Source organism: Agelaius tricolor, unplaced genomic scaffold (assembly GCF_023055355.1).
Source record: "Agelaius tricolor isolate 1412-34295 unplaced genomic scaffold, bAgeTri1.0.p SCAF_4, whole genome shotgun sequence".
Taxonomy (NCBI): Eukaryota; Metazoa; Chordata; class Aves; order Passeriformes; family Icteridae; genus Agelaius; species Agelaius tricolor.
In genome coordinates, this window is record NW_027269264.1 from 35681206 (window position 1) to 35709066 (window position 27861).

Consider the following 27861-nt stretch of genomic DNA (forward strand, 5'->3'; position numbering starts at 1 on the left):
CATTTGCATTAGGCAAGATTAGGGAAGAGGGTTGGCAATGGTATTTCCAAGTGCTGTATAGCTACACCGTCTTTTTTCTCTTTTTTTAATAAACTTAGAGTTGTCTTTTATAGTTAGTTCATACAGTTCAGGTGACTTTCCTGAACTGTATGAGGTAACTATAGTAGAAGCTTCAGTAGAAGCTGATCTACGCTTCTTGGGGAAGATTGGATATTTGCTTAAATACAGCTCTTCAAGTGGGTTTTAAGTAAGCTACTATACCATTTTGAGAAGTGCTGTATCTAGAAATCCCATTTAGGTTTTTGTAGGTCTTTCCCTCCCTCTCCCTTCTCTTGGGGAAGGACACATTGCAATAGGGCACTATAGTTTTTCTGCTTCCTGGTTCCTTGGTTGCTGATAGGACGAGCAGCTATTTTTAATCAGGAGTCCGATATTTTGATTTATTTAGGCTAATCTTGTAAAACTTATTCTCTAGACAATTCACCAGTTCCATGAAAGGCACCTTAGTGCTTTTCTTGTAATGACGGTTCCAAAGCTGAACACAGTATTCAAGCTTTATGTCCAAGGTTAGTGTTTCTCATGAAAATAGGGCGTGAATAGATGGATGGGTGTAATGAGACTGTATGTAACAAGTACTCTCAGGCTGATAACTTTCCTATTTGTTTTGAAGAATTGAAGAATACCCCTATTGAATAGCTCATTGATCTTTGCATTAAACCAAATAAGATTATACTCTTTGGTTTCTAAGTAATTTTTCTTACATGTTTTTTTGGAACTGCTGAATAGACAAAATTTTGTTACCATTTTCATTCAGAAAGCCCTCATTAGTAATAGGATTCTGCTTGCATCGTTGCCTTAGGGATGAAGAATGGAAGCTCATTTTCTTGAATTGTCATTTTTTGTTGCCCTCTAGAATTTGTATCCTAGTGGAGTAGTAGTGTTTCACAATGAAACAGAGGTGTAAATTTATTTAATAGTAAGATACTGATAGCCTAAGCAACTAAAAGGAAACTGTCATGTACTGGTAGAGTTTCTCCTTTGTGCAATGGGTGGCTTGACAAGAAAGATTTAGTAGCTTGATGGAAATCTAATTATAGCTTTGGGACTGAGAGAGGGGTTTCTGGTTGTGCTCGGGGAAAGTAGGAGAAAGCTGGTATATGGCAACTCTGCTTTTAGGCCCTAGTGGCGTGAAGTGGAGCTGAGGAAGATGGTGCATTTTTAGACTAGATGGTTGAAACAAATAGTGAGTTGGAATAGTGTGAGACTATTCCATAGGGACTTAAGGCATGAATCCAAGAGTATCTGGGTTTCTATAGTTTCAGGTTATGTTATGTGTGTCTAAAACTGAAAGTTAATAAAGTCTTAGTCTTACAGACTGCAAGCCCAAAGGCTTGTTCTCAGTGAGAACTCAAATGCTACAAAATGCTGTGTGCTACTGGAAGAGCAGAAGAGCATAGGCAATGACTTTGTGATAGGAGCAATTGTCTGTGTGAAATGGTTTAGGTAACAAAGCAGTTTGCCTTGTGCTGAAGTTTCCTCCTTGTGAGGATTCTCACATGTGTTTTATATCCTCTTTCCCAGACCTTTCTTCTCTGCTAAACCTTAATAAGTGAAAGCTTTTCCTGTCTTCTTGTGGAATCTGTTACTTTAATGGTGAACGTATAAATAGAGCCGCTACAAGCATCTCTGCATTCTGCTCTGCACCCTCTCTCCAACCTTCTTTAGTGCTTCAAAGGTAGAGCTACAGAGATGTTCTAAAACAAACTTTCCATTACAAAGAAAGACATTTTTCATACCCATTCTGGTAACTGAAACACAGTTCACTATAGAGAGAGATTTCATGGATGGCTTCGCAGCCAACTTCAATGAACAGATAGAAAATAGGATGTATTTACACCACAGTGTTACTAATCTCTAAGTTTATTTAAACTTGGACTGTGAATATATGCTTTTGAGATGATAATATAAAGGGCAAGAGACTATGACTTAGAAAATTATATAAGAGGGAAATTAATTTCAGATAATCTTGTCTTTGTAAATACATTAACTACTCCACATGTCTGTATGAGATTAGTTTTTATTAAACAAGTAAACATTTTTTATTAGACATGGTGAAAGATTTCCAGCACTATGTGAAGTCTGCTCAGGCAAATGCTCAAAATAGATGCAAAATGAGCATATACAATAAAAAAATCATACATCGTAGCTAGTTTGTACAAGTGAATTTTCTGATTCATAAGAACAAAAAGATAGAACAGACAGACTTTGATGTTGTATTTTCTTATATGAATTAAAGTCGTTTTATATTAGCATCTAAGTATTTTTTAAAGGTTAGAATGCTTAGGTAATTCCTGTTGTAAAAATAAAATGAATGAAAGGTTCATACATTTGAAGTTTTGTGATTGAACTTTCTAGGAAGTTTTGTTTCATATGGGTTGCTCTCTGTCTGAGGCCACACTGATGAAATGGGGGCTGTGTGTATCCAAAGAACAGACTGACAGAAAACCGCAAAACCCAAACACCAAAAATTCTCAAAAGTTTAGAAAGTTGAAAATGCAACTTCTCTTTCTGTCTCCTTGTCTATCACTCAGTTTCCCCTGCTCTGTTACCCAGAAGTGGGAAGTGTCTGAAGTAGCATACCTGAACACTACATTATAAATTGTTGTGCTAAGTTGCTTTTTCTGTTTTCTTTGTGGTCATATTCATTACCTTCCAGAAATCTTTGGAAATTAAAAAATCAGTCTGAGTGTTGCTCAGTTAAGGTTATCAGAGATGTTCTCATACTTAATTGGCTGAATTGAAGATGTGTTTTGGGGACTAAGATTGTTTTGTTTATTTGTCTGGTGATTTTGTGGGAAGGGGAAGATGATACAAAAGGATAGGCTAAAAAAAGTTTTTTAAATTGCTTTCACTTTTATCAGCAATGTTCCGATATTTTCATTAAAACTTGTACTTTTTCTGCAGCTTCTGGAAAAACATAAGAATACAGAAAGTATGGTAGAGCTCCTTGAACTGTACCAAATGGAAGATGAAGCCTACAGTAATCTTGCAGAAGCCACCACAGAGCTCTACCAGTACTTACTGCAACCATTCCGAGATATGAGGGAACTTGCGATGCTTAGAAGACAGCAGATAAAGGTAGGGTAAAAGCAACTGAGATGCTTATTATTTGGGAAGTTCTGCTTTTTAGTTCCTGTTTACTAGTTCTGTTATGCAGTTTATGAAGTGATATTTTTCCACTCGATGCTGACCCTGTTTTTCTGGGCTCTTCACTAAGATGAGTGTTTTTGATGAGTGAGAACGTCTGACATATGTAGCTAAACACCACCTGTTTATCTTGCTGTCTTACCCTTCAAATGCATGGCTGAATTAAATAGGTCAAACTTAAAATTTTATGGTTGGGAATATTGAGTAATATATAAAATACAAAGAGATGTGCAGTATTTATGCTATTGTATATTCTAGAAGATTATTTCAGGAAACTAAAATGAAAAGTAATTTTCTGTGTAATCTGGTGAACTGTGAAAAGTCAGTAGCTTTTTTTCTGATGTTGCAAAAGACTTAAACTCATGGAACATAAATTAAAATACATAATTTGTTGTAACACTTGGACAGTATATTCTCCTAAGAGCTAAAAAAGCCATCTGAAGAATACTGCATTTTGGTAAATTTGTTCTGGAATGAGTATGTTTGTTATATTTGAAAGTAATTTTTATCTTGAATGCTTAGCCAGAACTAACAAATGTTATCTTTATTGCATCTTGGATGTACTTTTGGTAAAACTATTAGTTCCTATGCAGATTATTAAGACTACAGCCTTCTGATTCTAAGCTAAAATTTTATTTCATTTTATCTGTATTGTAAATGTCATTTTATCTCAGCTTGATACCTTGTTCAGTTATTTTTTTTTTACCTTGTTCAGTCAATTTTTTTACTGTTTTCAGCTTAAAAATAGTGTTCCTCTCTGGTTTTGAGAAAGAATGAGGGAGGCAAAAGGATTTATGATGTACTAGTTTTATATTGACATATTGTTGTGAGCCTAAAATAATTTCTCAGAAAAATCAGCAATCTTAAAAGAACTCATTTTATAACATGATGATGTTTTAACTAAAAGTGCTTTTTCTTCTCTTGAATGATGTTACTGCACAGAGAATTGGCATGAGTATTTTTTTCAGACGTACGATACAGTTGAAGCCTATAAACACTTCATTTATTAATATGCTTTCTTCAAAGCATGGTGAAATAATTCCCATTTTATTGGAATTTATAGTAGAGAAAAAGATTATTTGTTTGTTCTTTTGTCAAATAAGAAAAGTAAATATTACAATGAGTAGATATACATATTAAGAGTTATGTTGTGTTTTGCTCTGTTTTGGTTTTTTTAAACCTCAGTAATCTCTTGAATTCCGGTTTTAAAATGCATTATTTAATATTCTTCCTGAAAGATTAATGTTGATAAACTTCAGAGGTGTGTTCTGTGGTTGATTATTTTAGTCAACACATAATTTATTATGTGTTTTTAGTCAATTATTTTAGTCAATACATAATTTCTTCTAAGGTACATTGTTTTCTCTTCCTAACTTGGCAATTTTTGAGTTAAAAAACTTGGTTGTCTGTATCATGCAGTAGAGAGAGATGCCATGTCTTGTTTTTCCTTTCATCGTCTGAGAGAAAGCAGTACTTGTATCTATGATGACAAAACATATATTATACTGGGTAGCTAGGGTTGAAGAAATGTTTTATAAATAGAACTTGTGCATGAAATGGTTTGTATTAACTGGCTGCATATGTTTTTCTGGCAGGCTTTAATGTTTCAGACCTCTTCTGTATTAGGTATCTGTTTCTGATTTGTAGGGAAGTTGTTTTTGTTTGGTTTGGTTTTTTAAGAATTTGGAAGGTTTTAAATTTTTTAATCAGCTTAATTTTGTCAGTTTTCGCAGTGAGTTTAGAAGGAAGTTAATTACATCACCCGTAATCTTTGGGAAGAGTGTTTTCTGATTTTGGAGCAGGACATAAAAATTGGAATATATATCATATGGTGTTAAATTTCTGCTGTTCCTGTGAAATTTTAAGGAAGAGACAAGCCTATAGGAGGCAAGGGAAAAACAAAAACAAAGTTCTGTCTTCAGTGGAAGCTTACTTGAGAGGGACATCTGTATTGTACCCAGATTCCTTCTTTGAGGAAAAAGCCCACCAAACAACAAACCAAACCAAACAACAAACAAAACCAACTCAGAATAAAAGTTCATAATAAGGTTAGAAACCATGTGGAAGCTTGGAAATGTAGATTACTGCTGCCCATTATAGACATGATAGAATCTTGTTTCATTTTATATTTTGATCGTACACTCATTTTTCAGGTGTATTTTGCTTCATTTAGTGTAAAGGATGGAACATTTAGGTGTGTGAAGAGTCAAAGCTGTGAAGTAATTAAATATTTCTGGATTTGAAAAGCAGGATGAAAAAGGTATAAGATCATGAAAGGAAAAAAAGCTGGGTTATTATGAAATGAATTGTCACTGTGGAAAAGTAACTTCTAATGGCATTTCTGCTTAATTACGGGCTAGTCATTGGACCCTAGAACAATGTGTTCAGTAAGTGATATGCTTGTCTTTTTTTGGGCTTCCAGCATCAGAAACCTGGTTTTGTTTATATAAATGCTCTTTATATGTAAGCGCTGCTCAAATCCATGGGGACTTCCCTCCACGCATGTCAAGATGCTTACCAGATACCATGCATTCTTGCAAGAGCTGAGCATTACAAGCACAGCTGTGTTTTGGACTTAAATCTTTGTATGTATGATATGGGAACAACCTTGCTTGCCCCAAGGCCTTTATGAGGGACACAGAAATAAAAGCCAGCTTGTAATGAATGGTATTATCAAATTGAGAAATGCCTATCAAAGAGGCAAGTCTGAACTCATTTCAAGATTAAAATAAAGATTCACTTACTAGACATACTCAGTGTTTAGTATGACTGTATTTTGTAAGGTAAATGTGAAAAGTTGTATTTATAAGCCAACCAAACAGTCCATATGCTCACTGAATGCTGGAGAAGGCATAATAAAGGAATTGAAGACAGTATTATATTTTTTTATATGCATAAAAGCTGGACTGGATTTGTATAGGCATTTTCTGATTTAATTACAGACTGTTGCTGGTTTAGTTGTAATAATAGGTGAAGACATTCAAGCAGTGAGTTCTAGCATGGTAATTTCACTTTATGCATTACTGGCCCTTTTCTTCTGATTTCAACTTTTCTTTCTGATTTCTTCGTGTATTATATAGGCACCAGGCAAGTGAGGCTTGATACTCAAATGCTGTTTTACATGTTTTGGGCTCTCTGTATATTCTTCCAAGAACTGGTTAGGCAACTGTGAACATAAAACCACAGGATAAACAATGTTCATAGATTAATCTAGCATTGATGTTGAATTTTAAATGGAATTTAAGATACTCTTTTTGCTAAGAATCAGACTACTTGGCAACTAAGAAAGGGTGTTAAATTTTTGATTCTAAAAATGTTTCACATTTATGCCCACAAATTTTTCCTTAATCAAAATAAATAATTTCCCTGTGAAAAAATGCTTATTTTTTGTGTGTGCAGAACACACGTTGCCATAGCAGAAAAGTTGGAGGTAGTAGTCATCAATATCTGGAAATAAAAATGCTAAGTGTTTCTGAAATTTGGAAAAATCAGAGTAGGTACCTCTGTTCTGGTGCCTTTGATTTCAGAAAGTTAAATCTAAACTTTGTGAGATCCTCCATATATAGCGCTGTGTTCTTCAGAAAGTATGTAAGGGAGCGATGAGCTTGTGGTTGATAGTTGGCTGTAGGTTACTGTAATCAAGCTTTAAGTCCTGTAAGAGTAAGACATGAAGGTTTCTTTGATACAGGATACCAAATCTGGTAAATTAGAAAAGACAAAAAATTTATTTTAAAAAATTACTTCATGGGCTAAACCTCAAAGGCTTTTTTGTCTGTACGTCTGTGTTCACCAGTCTTCATGCAGTCAAAGAAACTACCTTGCTACTTAGAATTTTTATGGCCTTGTAGTTGTGGACAGTATTTCAGTCGTGATGAATAGGCACTGGGTTTGTTCAAGCGCCAAGTGAAATCAGTGGGAGGCCTTCTCTTTTCATGCTTGAGGGTTTTTTGGATGTCCTTGATATTGGACTAAAGATAAAATGTAACAAATTGCTTCACAACCTACATGTAGATGCCAGCAAAACTTCAAAACATGCATTATTGAAGGTCTGAGTTGAGCTGGTTTTGCTTAACTGGAAACTGATAATATCTCATTATGGGTGAAAGCTTAGAGCCACCATTACATCTCAGCTCATCTCCAGGAAATGAGCACATTGAAAACTTACTGTATGTTAAATATATTAAACATACTCGTAGCTTCATTGCTTATGTGTTAATGATTTTTACTTGCATGTTAGTTCACATGAATGTGAAGAGATTTTAATGACTTCAGATACATTAATATTGAAGTCTATCACTGGAGGCTTGAGATGAGAGCTGCATATATGTTGATGATTCATAACATCCTGCTTTTAAAAATTTTGAAATCTTTTATTAGTCTGTCTGAAAGTTTGCTTCCCTCTCAAGCTCACTTATGCAGATTCTGGTATATTAAAAATACAACTCTAGCTCAAACTATGTTTGAATTCCTTGTTTAATATATTGTGGTGAATTGCAGTAGTGAACTTTATAACTAATTTAACTTTGATTTATGCAAAATTAAGTACTTAGAAATAAATTACATTGTATTGAATATGTAAAATTTTGGTTAAAAAATAGTTTAATGAAGTATGAAACAAGTTCAAGGCAAAAGAAATTTAGAGATGAGAACAGCTGGCAAAACTGAGAGAATTACTTTTAAAAGTACTTACAGAATATTTTGTTTTAAAAGTCTCTAATCACATAAATATGTTTTGGAGAAACTGTAAAACATCAAAGGATTTTTAACTTTTTAAAAAATCTATTTGCAGCTGAATGCATGTCCTCGCATTATTAGGAATAATACTTAAATAAACATAGCTTTTGAAAAACCTGTAGACTGGAGAAGAAATCTAAGTTTATGCAAAATGGTCAGAAACTTCAGGGAAATTACTGCTTGCTTGTTTGAGAATATGCTGCAATACGGTGAATTATGCTAATTGTCTTTATAGTTTGATTCAAGAGGATTGTATGTCAGTCTCTGTTTACAGTCTGGACTATAAATCCTCTAGACTATTATATGAACTCAGATCAGAATATTTTGCTGATTTAAAGTCAGGACCTTATGGACTTTCTCAAAAAGAAACTTGTTCCAAAGAGGCAATCTGATAGAAAGCAGGCTGGTACCCTAAATCATTTAATGAAACTTAGGTCTTGGTAAGAGGTAGCTGACTACAAAACTGTGGTGTGTGTCTGATTGGTTAAATCTGCTTGTCTGCAAAATGAGTAGAGTGCAAGACTGCTCTAGGTATTCAGCTATAAAAGTGGTTACTAAGACTTGTAGAAAAATTTGATTATGTTAGAATGCTGAAAGGTTTATTGTTTAGTTTTTTTAAAAGTCGCAGTACAAAAAGCTGGTTTGGATAATAAAATGGTAGGTGAAATTTCAATAAGTAAAAATTAATGCATGTGCAGAAGGTTGATGACAACCTCCAAAAGCAGATATGTGTGTTTATGTACACCTAATTAACTAACTACTACTCTTGAGGAAAAATGTGTAAGATTTATCTTGAGTTTGCTGCCAAATGCAGCAAAATGGTGCTTTTGCCAAGCACCAAGTAGAAAACATCATACTTTGGTGTACATTCATGGTATATTTGCATCTTGAATGCCAGAGTTTTAGTTTCTTCCTCTCAAAAACATACCACAGTATCAGAATACTGACAGTATGGAGCGTAATAGTGTTTTCCTATTAAGCATTCTCAGGGCTAGACCAGATTGGATTTGGATTGCCTTAGTTTGGAAGGCATGTGATTTATCAAAGATCAGAAAGATATATGAATCGTGAGTGTTAAGGGGTAGAAAGTATAGAAAATAGGGGTACCTCAATGAACCTGTCGTGCTTTAAAACAACCTACAAATAAGTCAGAAACACATTCTTAGTACACCTTACATGCTCTGTGGCAATAATTTCCACAGTTGAAGTGTGGACACCAAATATATGTGTGTTCAAAAGGAGAATCATTAGTGGCTATTAATGATTCAGATTAACCATCAGTTTAGCAGGCTTGTAAAAGAATTTGGTAGTTAGCAATGTATCTGTACTTTGTCTTAATTTTTTTTTCCTCAGGTGTTAATAATGGAGGAAATAGTGCAGAAAAATGCAGAATCAGTGTATCCGTTCAAAAAGGCATCTTGATGGAACTTGGAAAGGCTGGTGAACATGCAGAAAATTCTAAATTATCTGTCCCTGAGGATTAGAGTCAAGGAGGGTGAACCCTAGAAATGTGTGTTGTTGTTTTTTGGTGTTTTTTTCAGTGTTGGAGATAGGGAAAGAGGGAAAAGGAGGAGACTTTGATGCAATGTTATTCAAACTGTGGAGGTCAAGGAGAGGGACCAAAGGCCTTCAGAGGTTGAAAAATTTGCTGAGAGTTTACAAAAAGATTTTTTACCTAAATATCTTAGTTACTTGAAATCTAGTACTTTTTAGTACTTCTTTTCAGTAGTGCTTTTTCAGTACTTAAAAAAACCCTTTCTGTAAAAAGCTTTCATCATATTTTCTAACCTCATACTGAAACTTATCAGACTTTATTTGCTAGTTGTTACAGTTATTTTCAGTATCTATGTTCATGGCTATTTATATGTCTTTAATCTGATTTTTTCTGGCTAATACTTTTCTCTCTATTTCTCTTTTTTCAGCATATCTGTATATAAAAATTGTCAACCATATTTTGATAAACTCTTGACATATGTATATATGCACTTAACATCTCTTCTATTGCATATATTAAGTTTTTTTTAACTGAAGATTTAAAAATCCATCCAGTTATTTTCATGCACAAACAGAAACTGAAAACTGTCTGGAAACATTCAAGCCCACTTGCCTTTGAATTAACTTGGCTTAAATAGCATTTTCAAATAACTAGACGAATATGTCTTCTTAAAAGTAGATTTTCTGAAAAATCTTTCTTTTTGAAGGTGAACTCTCTTTTAGTCTAGGTCTCAGTCAGTGAAGCTGAAATGTATGTGGAAAGGTTTTATGGTATACAGATGAATGAGTAAGGAAGGTGTAATGCTGGGTACACTGTTTAGCTTTGATTCTGTCAATTTCCAGTATAAAATACTGTAGCTTAGTGTTTTTAACACTGTACCTCTTAACATAAATGCTTGTGTGTCTTGGGAAAAAATACCAGTTAAATAAACCCAGTCTTTCCTCTTATGCTTGCCCTAACCTACATCTTCTATGATTTTTCTCTTCTGACTACTTTTTAGGTTTTCAGCATTCTCCATCATTCTGGAAAAAACATTCACCACTGCACTTCACAGTAGTATGACATTACTATTCAGTCTTCTTTCTGTATGTCCTAACATCTTGTAACCTTTTGGTTTGTTGCTTCCTTTACAGTCTTGACTGAATTGTATATGTTGTTCTCCTGTGTTTTAAGATAATCAAAACTCCTGCAGTTTGTATTTTAGTCCTAGGTGCCAGATATTTTGAGGAATCTAGACCATGCAAACTAAATGGGTTTTTATGTATTAATACTGAAGTCCATGTCCATATTCCTTAGGGTAAAACTGTGAAGCCCTTTTCAAAGCAGAATGCTTTCACCTAATATATTTAGAGCTGTATGTACAGAATTATAACTTATTTGGGGAAATAGTGTTGGGTTTGTGTTAACAGCTGGGAGCACAGTTAAATTAAAAACAACAACAACAAAAAAGTTAGTAGGACTAACTTTGAGAAGTCTCTGACTAGATGCTGAAATGCATGTTTTCTGGCTGCTATGTCTAGCAGGCAGTGGTTGGACTTACTTGTTTGACCTCTTGGAGAAGGCAGATAGCTGAGCCTTTGATCTGAAACATGCTTTCATGTATAAAGCCATTTCCATTTTGTGTTTTGCCACTGTCATCTGCACTACTCACTCAGCTTACTTTTTTTTGTTCTTATGACTAACTGAGCTGCTGTTACATGTCACATTTTTCTCCTTTTCTACCTCTTACAAGTCCATCCAGGAGAAGAATAAGAAAGGGAGCTGGAGAGATGTGACATATACCTGCCTAAGTTATTACATGGCCTGGGCCAAGTCTTACTTCTGTTAATCTTGTCCATTGTCCAGAAAAAAACATAAAAAGTATTAAAGACCTTGACTTAGTAGATGTATATTATATGTGTATCCCACCGTTTCAGACCTGTTGCTTATATTTTCTTTGAATAAGCTTACTTTAGTCTCTTCATAACTTCACCATAATTTTCCAACTGTTCTAGAGAAGGATATTTCCAGTACAGCATTGCCTCTGTTGATCCATCCTCATTTGCTTATGGGCTAGTTTAGGAGCCTCCTTTCAGTTTGTTTTCTCTGAAGAATTTGTTTGTTCTCCTTCCGAAACATATCAATACAGTGTTGAGATGCATTCTTTTATGTTCCATTAGTCTGAAGCAATAGCTGATGAAAATAGGTGTTTGTGCGATGTGTTGAAGCTAATGGCTTCTGCTGTTTCTCTCCCTTCTTCTGTCTTTTGTGACAACTACTTTTGTGAAAGCTATCATAATTTTCTTAGCTTCAAAGCATCATTTGAAGTAAAACTTGTAAGACTTGAAAGTCTACAAAAGCAAGCTTCAGCATCGGGGGAAAAAATCATAGCAAATTTTACTCTGAAGCTTGGATTCCTCTCAAGGAGAATATAGGATTTTAAAGGAAGAATAGCTGGATTGTTTTATTGGTAAAGTGATGAGTAGAAGAGAAACTGTAGATTTGGCTTCTCATCTAGTTGTGAGATTAGTGATTTTTTCTGTAGACCAGGCTTTCTCCAAAACTTTTGAGTCGAAATGAGCAATTCCAGGCCAAAAGCTCACTTTGAAAAAATGTTAGGTAACTGCAAAGCCTTTTAGGTTAGGAAGAAACTTCAACTACATTAGACTTTCTTAATTTTTAACTGAAAATATAATTAAATCAGAAGTAGATACACAAATTTACAAGAAATGTCATTAGGTGACAGCACTTTTGAGTTATTCTTTGCCTTCTTTTAGTCATATTTAACATGGAAAATAGTAATTTAAAAATTATTTGTTTAGTCTCTAAAATGACATATGCTCTTTTATGAGCTATAAAAACTGAAGATGCTTGCATCATAAAGGTGAGCAAAATAAAGCATAAACAGGTTATGCATATATTGCAAACAATAATGGAATGCAGAAGCATGTTAGAGTTTCCTTTAATTCCATAATGAGAGTTGTCTTACATCAAGGTGATTAATTATTGAAGAGAATATAGAAAACAAAGTCTTCAAGATTCACAAGCCTGTTCATGTTGATGTTTAATAGTCCATGGCTACTCCCTTTTCCTTTTTAAATTCTTAGCTAGGACAAAATGAGGGAGTGGTCACTTCTGTCCTGGAGGTGTTTGCAGGTGGGTAGAAAACTTGCCATTTCATAAGCTTCAAACTCCAGAGGCATATTCCTTATCTTTACTTCTCAACTTTTCCCCCTATTACAGCTGTAGTCTTCATTTAAGCTATCTCTTTCCCCCCATGGGCTTTCTTTCTATTTCCTGTGATAACATATGCTATGAGTAATTTCTATCTTGTATATAAATGTACCAAAGTCATATTTTTTAAATTGAATATTATGATGTAGTATATATATTTGTATAGATTTTTCTCTAGTGACATTTTGTTGGACTAAGATATAATGCTCAATAATCTTGGACTAAGATATAATGCTCAGACCCCTGTTTGGCAAGGGGGATCATATATTTTTCACCCCCATGTCTCAGTTCTTCATCTCTGTTTTTCTCTGGAGATTCTGTGTCCTGCCCAGGATGACAAGCATAAGTTTAATTAATGGCCAGTAGATTACAGTAATTCTCTAGCTAGGTTGCACTTGAGGACTGGTAATTCTTCTAAGTTGTTGGTGCTGTCAGGTTATGCACTCATAATATGGCTGTCTTTTTTTAATATGTTTTCCCAAAGTGTGCCAGGTCCATGGCTAAAAGTGTCTTTTTGTATGCCCTCTATTTTCTAGTTTGTTATAGTTATTTGGTTTTGATTATAAGGAATGACTGTAATTACCTTTGGAAAGGTTGCAATCAGTATTTTCTTTTATACTGCGGGTTTTTTTTTTTAATTGTTTCTTTTTAATAACTGATTTTCATTTTTACTTTTTGATGGCAAAATTGAATCAGGTGGAATGAAGTGGCTGGATGGGAAGAGATTGGTTTTCCCACAGGGAGCATTGGATCACCTTCAGGTCAATGGAGTGGCTCTCAGAAGGCCACAGGGCGTGTGTGTCAGGCAAACCCAGCAAAGCAAGCTTGGGCAGGAACATCACAAGCCTGAAGTGAGAAGCAGGGAGCAGTAGCCAGCTAGATCTGAGGCCCAAAGGAACTCCTGAAGTTTGCTGCCACTCAGAAAGTCATTGACCTAATAGAAACACAGGTGGGAGCTGTCTTCAAGGAGGCAGTGCAGACTCTATTATTTGTATACTGTTCTGGAGTCACCTTTTGACAAGTCTACTTTTCCCAAAATTAGATCCTGTCTTTCATGTATCTGAAGAGTAACAAAGATCTTTGTGACTGAGAATTGTTACTCCAGCCTGGAAGCTTGTTCTTGAACTTTCTCATTTGGAATTTGTCACCTTGAACTCAGTTCCCTCAGGCTGTCATAGCTGTGGAGAGGTTGTTGCTGTGGTAGTCTGATCCAACAGCTTCAGAAGTGAAGGGAACAAGCTTTTCAGTTTAAGGTTCATCCTCAGCTTCTAGCCATTCAACTTTATTAAGAAAGCATGTGGGATATTTCACCTGTCAAAGACAGTTCTCCACTCGTACTTAGATTCTGTCTTCACCTTTAGATTGAATGCTGCCTTTGTAATAGTGAGAGCCTCATTCTTTGTCATAGTTGAACTTTAACCATCAACTAAACCCCACACAGCTGGAGGAGTTCACTCTAGCTCAGTGGTGGTGGGAAGAGAATAGGAAGAGTAGAACTGAGAAGACCCATGAGTTGAGATAGACAGTTCAATATGCAAAGCAAAAACTATGCACGTGAAAAAAGCAAAACAGGGAATTCATTCACTGATTCCTATGGGCAGGCGAATGTTCAGCTATCTCCAAGAGTGCAGGGTAACAGTGACTTGGGAAGACAAACACCCATCCCTCTGAACATGACCTACTTCCCTCAGCTTTATTGCTGTGCACAGTACTCTATGGTATAGAATGTCTCTGTTGGTCAGCTGGGGTCAGCTTTCCCACCTGTTTCCCTTTCCTACTGGGAGGAACTCCCAGTCTCCTCACTAGTGGAGTGGGGATGAAAAGCAGAAAAGGCCTTGGCTCTGTGTCAGCACTGCTAGCAATAGCTAAAATGCCCCTGTATAACTAAGTACTACTGCTTGCAGTACAATTCCAAAACAGAGCCCATACTAGCTAATACGAAGAATATTAATCTAGCCAAAACCAGTACATCCATCCTCCATTATTTCGTGTCATCAGAGCCAGAAAGTTAACACTCTATGTGTGTGTCCCTTATCCAAGCTGCAGAATGCAAAGTCCAAACATGAACATTGGCTGTACCTTTGGTTTTTTTGATTCTACTGCAAGATATTTAAGAACCATGTTCTAAGAGTTTGACTGTCTGGCTAGATGTGTAGGTGTGGGCAAGCATGAAGGCAGATCAAGTAACATTAGTTAAGTTTCTATCCATTTTATCTTTCTGGGGCTCCTTCCACACTTCTGTTAAGCATGACACTGTTCCTGCAGCCTAAAGGCAAGTTGTTGATCAGTTCTTCTTCATGCAGCCACGACTTCTTGGGTTTTCTCTGTATTGCTTTATGAGTACCTTTAATGCCAATTATGATATATGGATGACATACTTGGGATTGTGGATAATGAAAAGATGCTTCCCTTTTTTGTTATTTGTAAATACTTGCTCTAGGGAACAAAGATACAATTATATTATGCAATCATAAAACTCTTTAGCTTGCACCATGTGTGAATAATATTTGGCAGACAAAACTTTATGAAAAAATGTTACTTATTCTCCTAGAACTCCTGCCTAATAAGAGCATTACTCACATTATCAGTGATCCTTTGTCTATTCGGTGTCAAGTTACCTCATCTCTACCAAGGAGCAGAAAAGGATGACTTTTACCTGTGTTGCTTTTTATCCAGCTTCACAAATGAATTAGCTGTTTCAGAGTTCTGTGTAAATAGAAAGCATTAATTTCACCAGTGAGTAATTCACTGATATGTGTGTGTTTGTATATATATATATATATATATGTGTATGTCTACGGTTCAATATTTATTTGGAAACCTGTAACATGATGCATACCTGCTCCATAGAATGACATGTTATCATGTATCTAGTAAGTGTTATTCACTTACCACTTATCCACATTATGCTTCATCTGTTGCCTTTCTAAGAGTTTGGGAAAAAAAAAATGAAGTAGATTCAAATACCTTATTAATGTCTAAGTGTTTTTCAAGAAATGAACAAGTATTTAGAAAGCATCTATTTTGTTTTACTTGTGAAAATCATCCATCTGAGAGACAGAGACAAGTGGGTATGCAGAAGTAGGTCCTGAACAGTCACTTAAAAACATTTCACTTGCAATTTGAGTGGAATGGCTATTTAGACCAAATTGAAGCTCTGTGAAATCAAGATTGATACTTAAAGCACTAGAACTTCAGGTTGAAATATTCAGGGATAGACAAAGTTATGAGCACTTTTGCTTTTGTTCAGTTTTGCCTGTACTATTAAGCTGTCTTCTTGACTGATAGATATGAAAAATATTAATAATTAATACTTTGGTATTGCATGAGCAGGCTTAAATTTTTAATTAAGATACAAGATATGTAGTCTGTTGTTGTAGTGTGAGTGGTGTGTAGAAATTCCCAGGTTTGGGAGAGAAAGCTATGTATTTATTAATTGTAAAACAAACTCCAGGTCTTTTATTGGCTTCAGATAGCTGGAACCTCAGAATAAAATTGCCTTCCATCTTGGCAATGAAAGGATGTTTGAGCTCCCAGGCACTAGGAAAATATACTTTAAGTCATCTATAACAAAGAAAAACTTCTAAAATGTTGATCCTTACTTAGCACTACCCCAGGACAGCCATGGTTGCCAGCTTCATTCTGATCAAAGAGCATTTATTTACTTCAGAATGAAATAGTCCAGGCTGGAAGAAAGCCTGGATGAGGCATGAAGCATGTAATCTGCAGGTAATAAGATACATAATAAAAAGATGCTGACAAATCAAGCTTATATGTGTGGGTTTTATGTGTCCAATAAGAACAATAATTATGAAAGATGGATGTACTTTTTCAAGAGGAGGGAGTGCTTCCAAGGAGTTTTTTACTGTTGACTAGAAACTGTGGGTGGTGGTTTTATCTCTGTTTGGTTGCATTTTCTTTCTTTTTGTAGCCCTGAAACTGTTTGCTGTTGGCAGAATAGCTGCAATTAATTGTATTTTTAATTATGGACTGATTTATTTTCAGATCTCAATAGAGAATGACTACCTGGGCCCCAGAAGAATTGAGAGTCTGCAAAAAGAAGATGCTGATTGGCAGAAAAAAGCTCACATGGCTGTGCTTTCTATTCAAGATCTTACAGTTAAATATTTTGAAATAACAGCTAAAACACAAAAAGGTAGTTATTTCCTGTCATTCTATCCATCACATAAAAAATTTAATTATTTAATGTTTACTATGTCTACCTTGTACTGTGAGTTATTTTTTTCATCAATTCTTCATGTGGAAAATGCAGTAATCATTCCTATTTGTTTTTTCTTCTGTGTCTATTTGAATCTTTCGCTTGTAAACCTTTTCAGAACATCAGCAGCAGTGAACAGAATAGAAATTTTAGGTAGAAGTTTTACAGCCACTTTCTCAATGCAATTGTATTAGTGGTATTCTGTATTTGCAAAGGATTTAGGAGCATAGAGTCCCTGGTGGATTCTGTTTTCTGTATTGGATATGGCAGACCCTCATAGTAAATGTTAATTGTCTTTCAGTTGATTTCCTTTTCTAGTCTTCCTTGCCTTTCAGTAATTTTTTTCATAACTAAGCATTAACCTCAGTTTAACTACTCAATGAAAGCTGCTCTGTTGTTCAGAAGCCTTCATGGATATAGCCTTGGCTTTTTTGTGTTTGAAGAATGTGATGGTTTCACTAAAAAGTGGTACAGTAGAGCGAGGTCAGATGACTTGGTACGTACACCTGTGCTCTCATCCTTGTACCATTTTAACTTAAATAACCAGTTTAATAGGGCAAACAGACCTTTTTCTAGTTCACTGACAAAGTTTGTCCTGGTGTCCTCCCCTGCCTAACTGCAGGTCCCTGTTTCTTTCTTTGCCTTGGTGATAGTGATTGTGCAAGATCCACAGGAGAAATCCTTTTTTGACTGGTAGGTCTCTTGTCATCTCTGTACATGACTGTTACATCTGACTCAAGAGATGCAGGCACTGCAAATTTACTCTGTTCAGTGACCACCCAAGTTAATGTGAAATTTCACCTTACTCTGACTGGATGACTTAATAGGTTAAAGCATGTTCGAATAAATTTAATTAGAGGAAATTCTAAATGTACTAATCAGCTTTGCTCCTTTTCTAGTATGACATAGGCAGCCAGTAAGATACACTACTAGTTGATAATGCATATTTGTAAATATTTACTTGTTGGTTTTGTTCACATGATTTTTTATGTACAGCAGTCAGGATTTGGGGCAAAACCAGTGGAAAATGACATGCCTGAAGGCTGATTACAGTGTAGATCTTCAAGATACAGGTTACTTACGTGGTTTTTGTGTTTGGGGTTTTTCTTGGTCTCGTGCTGATTGCAGGGTAGTCTTACATACCCAAATGTTAACAGACGGCAGAGGAAAAACACATGAAAACATAAAGGTGCTTCTTATTACCTAAGAACAGCATGTAATAGCATGTGGTGATTTAATGCCACCCCTTTGATTCCATTACTTTTGTGGCTTTTGCTTTGCAATGCTAAGTACAGCATCACATGATCTGTATATTAACAGTAGTGAAAATCTTGTATGTGTCCGCCTAGATGTTATCTGGGGCCCAAGAATAGTAAATCTGGATCAGGCAAGGGACTTCTGCATTTTGAATTAAAAGATAGATGTTGTTTTAATGTCATGCAGTGTTCTTACAGAATTGTACTTGAAGTTAAGCTGAAATCTTTGTTTTAAGTAGTATTTTTTTCACTCTTCAGATTTACTTTAATTTATGACTATACTATAAATCTTATTAAGGTAAGCTGGAGACTTTAGTAGTCGATAATTGGTGGTTACAGAAGTGGGGAAAATTTGGGATCCAGTTCAAGACCAAATAGTTGTATTAATGAGATTTTTATTAAGTACAAATGTGTGCATTTTCTTTGCTGCGGGATCACTAGTGTTTGAAGAATAGACTAGTAAGATGCCTGCCTCTTTTTTTCCTTTCTGTAGCTGTGTATGATCGAATGCGAGCAGACCAGAAAAAATTTGGTAAGGCAGCATGGGCAGCAGCAGTGGAACGTATGGAAAAGCTTCAGTATGCGGTTTCTAAGGAGACTTTGCAGTTGATGCGTGCTAAAGAAATCTGTTTGGAGCAGAAGAAGCATGCGCTGAAAGAGGAGGTAAGTTTTCATGCTAGCAAGTAGAAAATTTAAGCGCACAGAAAGAAGCAATGTTAGACAAATTATGTAGGTTAGACAATGTTAGACAATGTAGGTGTGGTGAGTTTTGTGCCACTTACATATGTTTTCTGCTCACCTTTTCCTGGTTAGTCAACCAGAAAGACAGTTTTTGCTGTTAATGTTTACAGCCATCAACTGGGATGAGTAAAGTGAAGATAAAGGATAGGACAGAAATTGGCTGCTGTGTAATCTCTGCAGTTTAGCTCTGAGGCATGACCACTTTTTCAGAATAGCTCTGACATTCCAAATGGAAGGTGTCTGACCACTAGTAAATATATGGGTAGCTGGATGGTTGTGTTGCACTCTTCCTCTGCTTACCTTAATTACCAGGTAATCTTCCAGAGGGGGCTGTGCTAGTTACGGTTTTCCTGAGGAAAGAGTTCATGCATGAAACTGTGCTTAAATGCCTTAGCAGGAAAAAAATCCACATTTATTGGATTTTATGACATCTCAAAAGTAACAGTGTTTCAAATTCTCTTTTAAACTTTGCTAGCATATGGATGTTTGATGTAAAGAACTTTCTGTCATACTAATGTTAATGTGTGTTCTAGCAATTAGATGATTGTTTTAGGAGAACTTTTCAAACGTTTCAGCAAAATTTGACTAAACTGATGGTGCTGTTACGAAAAGGTTATCCAGAGAGCTCACAACTTTAGTACTGCAAAGGCTGGTAGGTTTGTAAGGCTGATAGACTATGTGTCTATTTAGGGAGCTTCTGTAGAAGACAGCTTGATCTGCAGGGAAGAGAGAGTACATGCAAGAGCCGGAACACAAAAATAGGTTTGCTGCATTTCAGTGCTCTTTAGATTTGGAAATCCAAGAGTTGTCTGAAAACCTGAGTTTATCAGGCTGTTGTCATCCTTAGTCAAGAGTTGATGAGACAATCCAGCACAACTAATTGGAAATATATTGAATATTTTCACTTAGAGTAACCGTGCATCTTCTTTTTGTGGCACATTTTATTTTTTCCCTGTTGAGACTTGTGCATTTTTGTTGAATGAGATCTCAGTCTGGTAAATGAGTGAGTGTTTGGTTTGATATGCGCAAGTGTTAGGGGCTGCACAGGAAAAGGAAGAATTCCTTGTAGTATACATCAGGATGAAAGTGAGCAATGAGTTTGGGGCTTTTGGGGACAGAGAAATAAGGAGTATTTAATGGCCATAGTGCTTTGGGATGGTGTATTACAAGGTATAGAGAGCTCTGGGTCTGAGTACAGTAAAAGGGAGATAGCACTAACCAGATTCTGCTCGGATACACATCATGTGTTCTGAGAATGTAAAAGGTTTAAGTATAAAGAGTTGAATGTGAGAAACTTGACTGGGAATCCCATCTTTGCAAAGAATGGTGGCAGTCTTATAAAGATAATGTTTGTACAACTGAAATACCTCCTGGCAAATCATTTAGCTACTATATTCTAGAAGATAAAAACAGGATATTTGTTTGAAGAGACTAAAATGCTCAAGAAATTAATACATCTGGATTTTAGCTGAGAAAAATGACAATTCAGAACAAAGACGTGATATGACTTCACTTGAGGAAAGTGTTTGTGTTCAACAGGATGTCTATGGATTTTTGAACATACAGTCTTGGAAAATAAATTTTTTGCAAGGGCATATTGTAGTAAGAGAAGGGGAAATAGCTTTAAACTGAAGGTGGATGAAATATTTTTGGAAGAAATTCTTTGAACTTTGAGGGAGCAAGACTGGAACAGGTTGCCCAGAGACATTGTGGATCAACATCCTGAGAAGTGTTCAAGGCCAGGTTGGATGGAGCTCTGAGCAACCTGGTCTAGTAAAAGGTGTCCCTGGCTGTGGTAGAGGGATTAGAACTTGATGAAATTTGAAATTCCTTTCAACCCAAGCTGCTCTATGATTCAGTGAACGCAACCACTCTCTGATTGGTATAAAGGCAACAGCAAATACTGTAGAGATTAAATTATTTTATTTCATTAGTGCAGAAAGTTGTGACATTACAGGAAATTGAACTTGGATCTCCCCAGTTTAAGTTTTTTGTTCCACCACTGTGGTGTTTTAACCCCAGCAACCAAGAGCCATGTGGCTGCTCACTTGCTCCCTCACAAGTGGGATCAGAAGGGTTGAAAGCTAGAAAACTCATTGAGATAAATACAGTTTAATAGGGAAAGCCAAAGCCAAATATGTGATCAGAGCAAAGCAAAATGAGGATTCATGTCTTCCCATGGGCAGAAAAGTGTTCAGCCACCTCCAGGAGTTCAGGGCCCCATCACAGGTAACTGACTTGGAAATATGAAACTCCACTAACTCCAAATTTTCCTCCCTTCCTCTTTCTTCCTCCTACTTTATATACTGAGCGTGATGTCACATGGTCTGGAATATCCCTTTGGTCAGCTGGGGTCACCTGTTCTGGTTGTGTCTCTTCCCAACCTCCAATGCACTTCCATCTTTCCTTCTAGAGTGACCATACAAAAAGCATATAAGGCCTTGGCTCTGAGCAAGCCCTGCTCAGCAATAACAAAAACATTTCTGTATTATCAACCCTGTGTTCAGCACAAACCCAAAACACAGCACTAAAACAGACACTGAGAAGAAAATTAGCCCTAGTCCAGCCAAAACCAGCACAACTGCAGAATGCTTCCCCTACTGTTCCCATGTTAAATTTCTTTGTGTTTCTTTCACAATGTTGATCAGCCTGAGAGCTACCAAGGATGCAGAAAATTAGTAGTACAGATTAGGTAAAAACTCATAAGAATTGCCCTCAATTAAGAAGAGAAATTTTTAACAGCATATACTGAAATATGTCCAAAAGTGATTATACTGTTTTGAATTATCACACATTATGAGTATCCTACATGAAGTTTTACATAAATTGTTGAAATTCAAGGTCTTTGTTTTAGTTTTATGTGGGGAGCTGTTATGTAGCTAGGATATCTGCCCATGAATCATACAACAGTACTAATTTCCCATTTCTTTTGCACCTGAAAGCTGAATAAAGTGGCGGGGTACCCCTAAAACAGAGCAGGTAACTAACAGCATCTGTAGTGTATGCTCTTTGTAGGGCAAAGGTACAGTTGTCAGATGCTAAGGTCCTTTATCAGGCAGACACTAGTGCAACTGAATGAAGTACTCAGCTGCTATAACTTGGTGAGCTGATACTTTTGGAGATGATCTGTGTGTGTCTTTATGTCTTTATTCAGTTTTTATATGCATGGAGTATTTAAATTTTGGAACATCTGTTTTTAAGAAAAAAATTATGAAGGTTTGAGTAATTTTCACAGTTCATGGAAAAAGGGAAGTTCTTAGGTGTGGCCACATTTGACACTACCTTAATTTAAAAAGAAACAGACATTTCCCACAATGACTTTCCTTACCCCCAAACCCACCAAATTTTTGCCTTTTTACAGTGAGGAAATACTTGAGAAATGTCAAATTCCTTGAAAAATGCTAATATCGTGCCTGAACAATAAACATTATCCATCTTATATGGAAAACTGGAGAGTTCAAGAGAATCAGTCCTTTTGTCTTGAAAAGTACCCTGTAGTTCACTCCAATTATGCAACCACTATATCATTTACTGTTCTGGTCAAATTAGTAACCTAATATGGATGCAAAGTAATAAAATGGCATAACAAGACATTTTTGTGTAGCAGAGGACTCTAGGACATGCATGATACATTAATGATTGTAAGGTTTCTCTGTTCACTTAAGGACTTACTGGAATTTTCAGACTAATAGTTCATATACAAAAATGCATACAGAAGTACAAAATGTAGCAGAAGAAACTTAAATTAGAAGTTGCAAGAATTGATTAGCTGATCTTCTGTCTAGCAGTCTTATATGGAATTAAGTGTAGTACACAGAACTATTTGCGTTAATTTGAGCTGTGAAATCCCTGTCAATGGATAATGGTGCAGGTGCTAAAAGCTTACATGCTAAAAAAAACAAAAGGGATAGGACAAATGTATTAATTAAGTTTAGTAAGTCTGTTTCATATAAGAGGCAGCAGTGTGGTTTAAGTTGTGCTACAGGTTATGCTGGAGGCTGGTGAATCCTTTTGGGAAGATATCACTGCACTGTCTGTTTTGTTTCACTGTCCTGGATTTTTGCAACATTTTCCCAAAACAGGATATTGACTAAAATGGGTCATTGGTTTAATTCAGTACAGATACCTTTCTAGTTTACTACAGTCATATTTAAATACTCAAGGAGCCCATTTGTAGCTGTTTGTTACAGACTCAGTTTTACAACTTTAAGATAACACCATAATGTACAGAACATGCTAGCAAATATTTTATTAAATGTATCGCTAAATAAGTTGGGTATTTTTGCTTGGTAGACATCCCTTCTTAATGACTGACTGTCTATAATATGAAACTGGACATTTCTTCTGAATAATGAGGTAGACAGATCACAAATCTCTATTAAAATTTACCATTACTTTCATACAGTATCTGAGAGAAACTATCATATATACATTATTTGAGCAGGTAAAAAATTTGGATGTGGCCCTAACTCTTCTGCATGCAGGTTGTAGAAGTGTGTGAATTCCCTCCAGCCTCAGCACATAAGATTCCCTTACATGCTGGTATTTGTTTAAATAAGATCTGAATGGCTGACTGTATTGAGCAGATAAATCTTGTTTGACTCAATGAAAGAGACTGGTTGCAGTTCACTTTGGTTGTGTGTTACTTTTCTTTTCAAACATATAATACAAATGAGAACTGAAATATATGTAAATATTTTAATCTGTGTAGTTACTCTGTGAAGGACTCCAGAAAGAACAGAACAACTAAATTGTCATTACAGGATGATCAGTGCATGTATTTATCCCTGTTTGCACATCCTTTCACATTTTTTCCTCCTTTTACAGGTTTCCTCCTTTCACATTTCTCCTTTTACAGGTTTAAACTGTAGCTTTCTAGATGTCTACTTCTAGACTTGGGATTCAAGATAGGAGAATTCTAAATTAATTATGTACCTTCAGAGAATCAAGTGGTAGAGTAAAAAAGTGTGAGGAATGTTTCACAATATGCACTGTATGACTTGACAGTTGCAAAGTGTAATTCAATGCAAATTGAAAATTTGCAAATTGCAGTTGCAAAATGTAATTCAATGGATTTATTTCATTGCCATGTAGAAAAAAAGTCAGTTATTAAAGGCATCTTAAAGTGTATGTCTGATCAGGACATATCTTAGGGACTTGATGTGTTCAATTTTAATATGTTACATATACTGTACTGGACAGTATCCAGATGTAATAATAAAATCTGTGGTTTTGTTCTCATAATTATCCTGGAGTTGTATGGTTTTTGTTTGTTTGTTGTTTTCTCTTTTTATTTAGATGCAGAGCCTGAAAGGTGGTACAGAAGCATTAGCCCATTTGGACCACTTAGAAGCTGATTACTATGATCTACAGCTTCAGTTATATGAAGTGCAGTTCGAGATCTTGAAATGTGAAGAGCTGCTACTGACAGCACAGCTTGAAAGCATCAGAAGATTGATGTCAGGTGCTTCATTTATTTCAATTAATACAAATCTATGAAAGATAATTTTCTTCCTAGGAGTCCAGGGAAGCCTGTGGGAATGAAATGAGAACAGATTCTTTGCCATGTGAAGAGCTGCAAAAGTACTGTTAAATTAAAATTTACGCCTGTTTATAAGGCATATACAGACACATAAAGAAGTTCTGGTATGGTTCTCATTGCCTATATTTGGAAATTTGCATATAAGATATGCAAACTGTGTATGTTTTGAAGAACTAAGATCAGGGAGGAGGAGATGCCTTAATTACTGGACTTGTCTGAAAATACGCAATATGCATTGATATTGCTCATTTCTTGAAAGTGATTGGTTTTCAAAAGCTGTATCTGCAAATGGGATTCCTTTTTCTACACTTGAAGTTCATATTGTTATCTCAGATTTAGAGCAGCAATGAAAACCTTATGATTCCAGAACTATCCTACTACATCTCATGTATTTAGAAACTGTGGAAACAGTACATGTAAATCATACAGCATTTTTCAATCCAGTTCTGTCCTTTAGACCTTTTTATCTTTAATGTTTGTATTTAAGCAAGCTTTGTTTTTAGAGTGTAGGGGTTGAATAAAAAATTTTGCTATGGATAGAAAATTCTTCCAAGAGAAGTTTGAAGCTGGATTGTATTTTGAGTTGCCACTGGAAAAGGAGAAAACAAAGGTATCACAGATTTGTCTCACTGTAACATTAATCTCCACCTTTATGGCTTCTGATGGAAACAACTATAACTGTATGCTTGGAACATAAGGCTTGGAAACTTTGCAAATGAGTTACAGAAATGTGGCAGCTTTGACTGGGTAGAGAATTAGTTAGTGCTTTTGAGGTAGATAGATTTTGGACTGGGAAATCAGACATGTAGTTTTGGTACTGAAGACGTCTGCTCACTTCTGAACTGAAAGAAATCCCCTGAACAGGAGATAGAGAAGACGTGTATCAAAATCCTTTGTCTTTGGTGTAGTGATAGTAAAACGTCTGGGCTGTCAGAGACTAAGCTGTAAAAATGTCACAGGGCAATATAATTTGTCATTCATGTTTTCTCCAGAAATCTCAGAAAAGACCTCAACCCACCACCTAATCCAAAATACAACCCTCAGACACCTAAACCATCACCCTTTTTCTTCCCTTATGGCAACAAAACGGTTCACCATTCTGGCTTCCTTTGCTATTTTAAATTTGTAAGATACTGTTTAATAATAAATCCAAAACTATCCCACAGGACAGAAGATGAAAAATACAGTTCCTAAATGTCTGGGAATTGTTCAACACATGAAATTACCTTCTCAGGCTTTCCTTAGGTGGATAGAACAATTAATGTGAAAAATAATGTGATGTGCAAGTGACTACATATGTTTCAGACTATTCAATACCAAATCTGAATTCAAGCATCTAAAACATTTAGTGGTCTTCTAATATGTGTTGTTTCCTATGATGTCAAAAGAAAAGCATGGTCTGTTAAAACTTTCTTTTTGAAGTGTGCTGATAGTAAAGTAAGAGACTTTGATTTTGCACATCTGTATGATTTGAAATTCATGTGTATAAGCTGAGGAGATGCTGTTGCTTCTCTCTAGTCTCTGACTGTAGTGGTTCTGCTGAGATAATTCAGAGAATTCTCAACTAATGTTTTGAGAGCATGGTTTGAATTGACTGCAGTTGGCTGTGACCTAGAAGAACATTTTTGCAAATTCAGCAAAGGATCTGAAAGGATTGAATGATAATAGGTTGTCATATTATGAGCAGCACTAGTCATTAAGCAAATACCTGCATTGAAATTGAAAAAGCATGACTTTATTAGGTGGAATTTACAATTTATCTTATTCGTATGAAGTGTGAGTACATTCTTGTCAAAATGGTTTTGCGATGAGTGAACTTCTATATTTCTGGTTTTAACTTTGCATTAATGTCTTGTAAAGCAAAATTCAGGTGTAAATTCTCCCATTTTATAACTGCGTGGTGAAATATAATTGTCAGCCATGAGTCTTCTTCTTACTCAGTGGTATCACAAAGGGAGTTCCAGTGACTTGACAGTTACATATTGGTGAAGCTTTACAGGGTTTTTATTTTTTAAACCGAGTGCTGAAGTAAAGGGACTGTTAGGTGTATTTTATTAGCTTTTCTTTTAAGGTGAATATCTTGCTGTGTTTTATTGTCTGGTCCTGCCATGGCTTCTGCTGAGCTGAAATCAGCATGGCAGTCAGAATTCTTGTTGCAGCAGAGACTGTACACACAAATTACATGAAGTGACAACTTCATGACAACAGCTTTTAAAATGGAGTGTGTACTGAGGAAAATCCTGTTCCTGTCCCCAAATAATCAAGTAGCTGAAGTAGGAGAAATTACAGTCCTTCTGAAAGTAGTTGAAAAAGTTGAAAAAAGAAAGTTTGATGTTGCTGTGGAATAGACACTTGACAGACATGCCAGCTGCATCTGCCTGTTTCAGACAGCAGTAACGCATTTTCTTCTTGCTGTATGACAAATATATCCTACTTTGTATGCCAGTGGAATAAGAGCAAGAGGTCTTCACTGCTTCTTCATCCCAACATCTTGAAGGATTTATAATCACCACACATTCCTTCTTGGCAAGAGATGAGAAGGCAGCATTTAAAGATGAGCTCAGTGTTACTCAAATGCTTCACTCAGGAAGCTAAAAATCATGAGTGTTGATAAAACTATTGGTAATTACCTCCTTTTCAGGCCTATAGTGCTTTGAAGGATTGCCTTGAAGTTGCCCTCCCTCCCAGGAGCAGTGACTGGACATCAAAAACCTGTGAGAGGGTTTTTGGTGTCCTGTTATCTGAGTCCCTTACATGAAATTACGAGTTGGTTGTAACAGAAGAATCTCATACCAAGAACTTCAGATAGTCTTGTCTATCCTGAGCTTCATGGTGAAGACCAGAGAAAATTGCTACACACCTTGGGTCCCTTGTGAAACCCAAAGACATGCATGGGCATTGTGTTCAAATTAGGCTACACATTATAGCTGTACGTTTAAAATTGCATTTGTGTTTTAATACTCCGAGCTTGCCTGAATAGCAGGCTGAGCTTCACTGGTATAAATTTCTGTTCCTCATAAAGACCTTAAAGCTGCACAGTGCCTTGCTGAGTAATGCTTTTCCTCTGACCTATTGATTTTTGGTAGTAGGGCTGTGGCATTCTTCTGCATCCTATCTTGCAAGTCAGTGGGAGGGTTGTTGTTGAGGAAAACAAAATGTTAATCAAATGCAAACCCTTGAGTTGATTTTTTTTTTTTATTGCTGACATCTTTAAAACAGAGAAGAGAGATGAAGTGGTGTATTATGACACTTACGAAAGTATGGAAGCCATGCTTGAAAAAGAGGATATGGCAACATCTGTACACTTGCAAAAAGAGGAGCTGCAAAAGTTACAACAAAAAATCCGCCAGCTGGAAGCAAGGCGTGGACGTATTTCAGCCAAGAAAGCCTACCTCAGAAATAAAAAGGTACTGTTTAATTGCCTTTTTTTTTTTTGACATAATTAGCAAATTCA

At 35.9% G+C, this 27861-nt stretch overlaps 1 protein-coding gene across 1 annotated transcript in view; it reads left to right on the plus strand.

Moving 5' to 3' along the window:
* Window positions 1-27861, plus strand: part of JMY (junction mediating and regulatory protein, p53 cofactor) — a 65454-nt gene that overhangs the window by 14847 nt on the left and 22746 nt on the right. The window contains exons 2-6 of the mRNA XM_071425259.1: window positions 2965-3138; window positions 16655-16805; window positions 18618-18787; window positions 24164-24329; window positions 27627-27814. Coding sequence (XP_071281360.1) covers window positions 2965-3138; window positions 16655-16805; window positions 18618-18787; window positions 24164-24329; window positions 27627-27814 — 849 coding nt within the window. The remainder of the gene's footprint in view (window positions 1-2964; window positions 3139-16654; window positions 16806-18617; window positions 18788-24163; window positions 24330-27626; window positions 27815-27861) is intronic.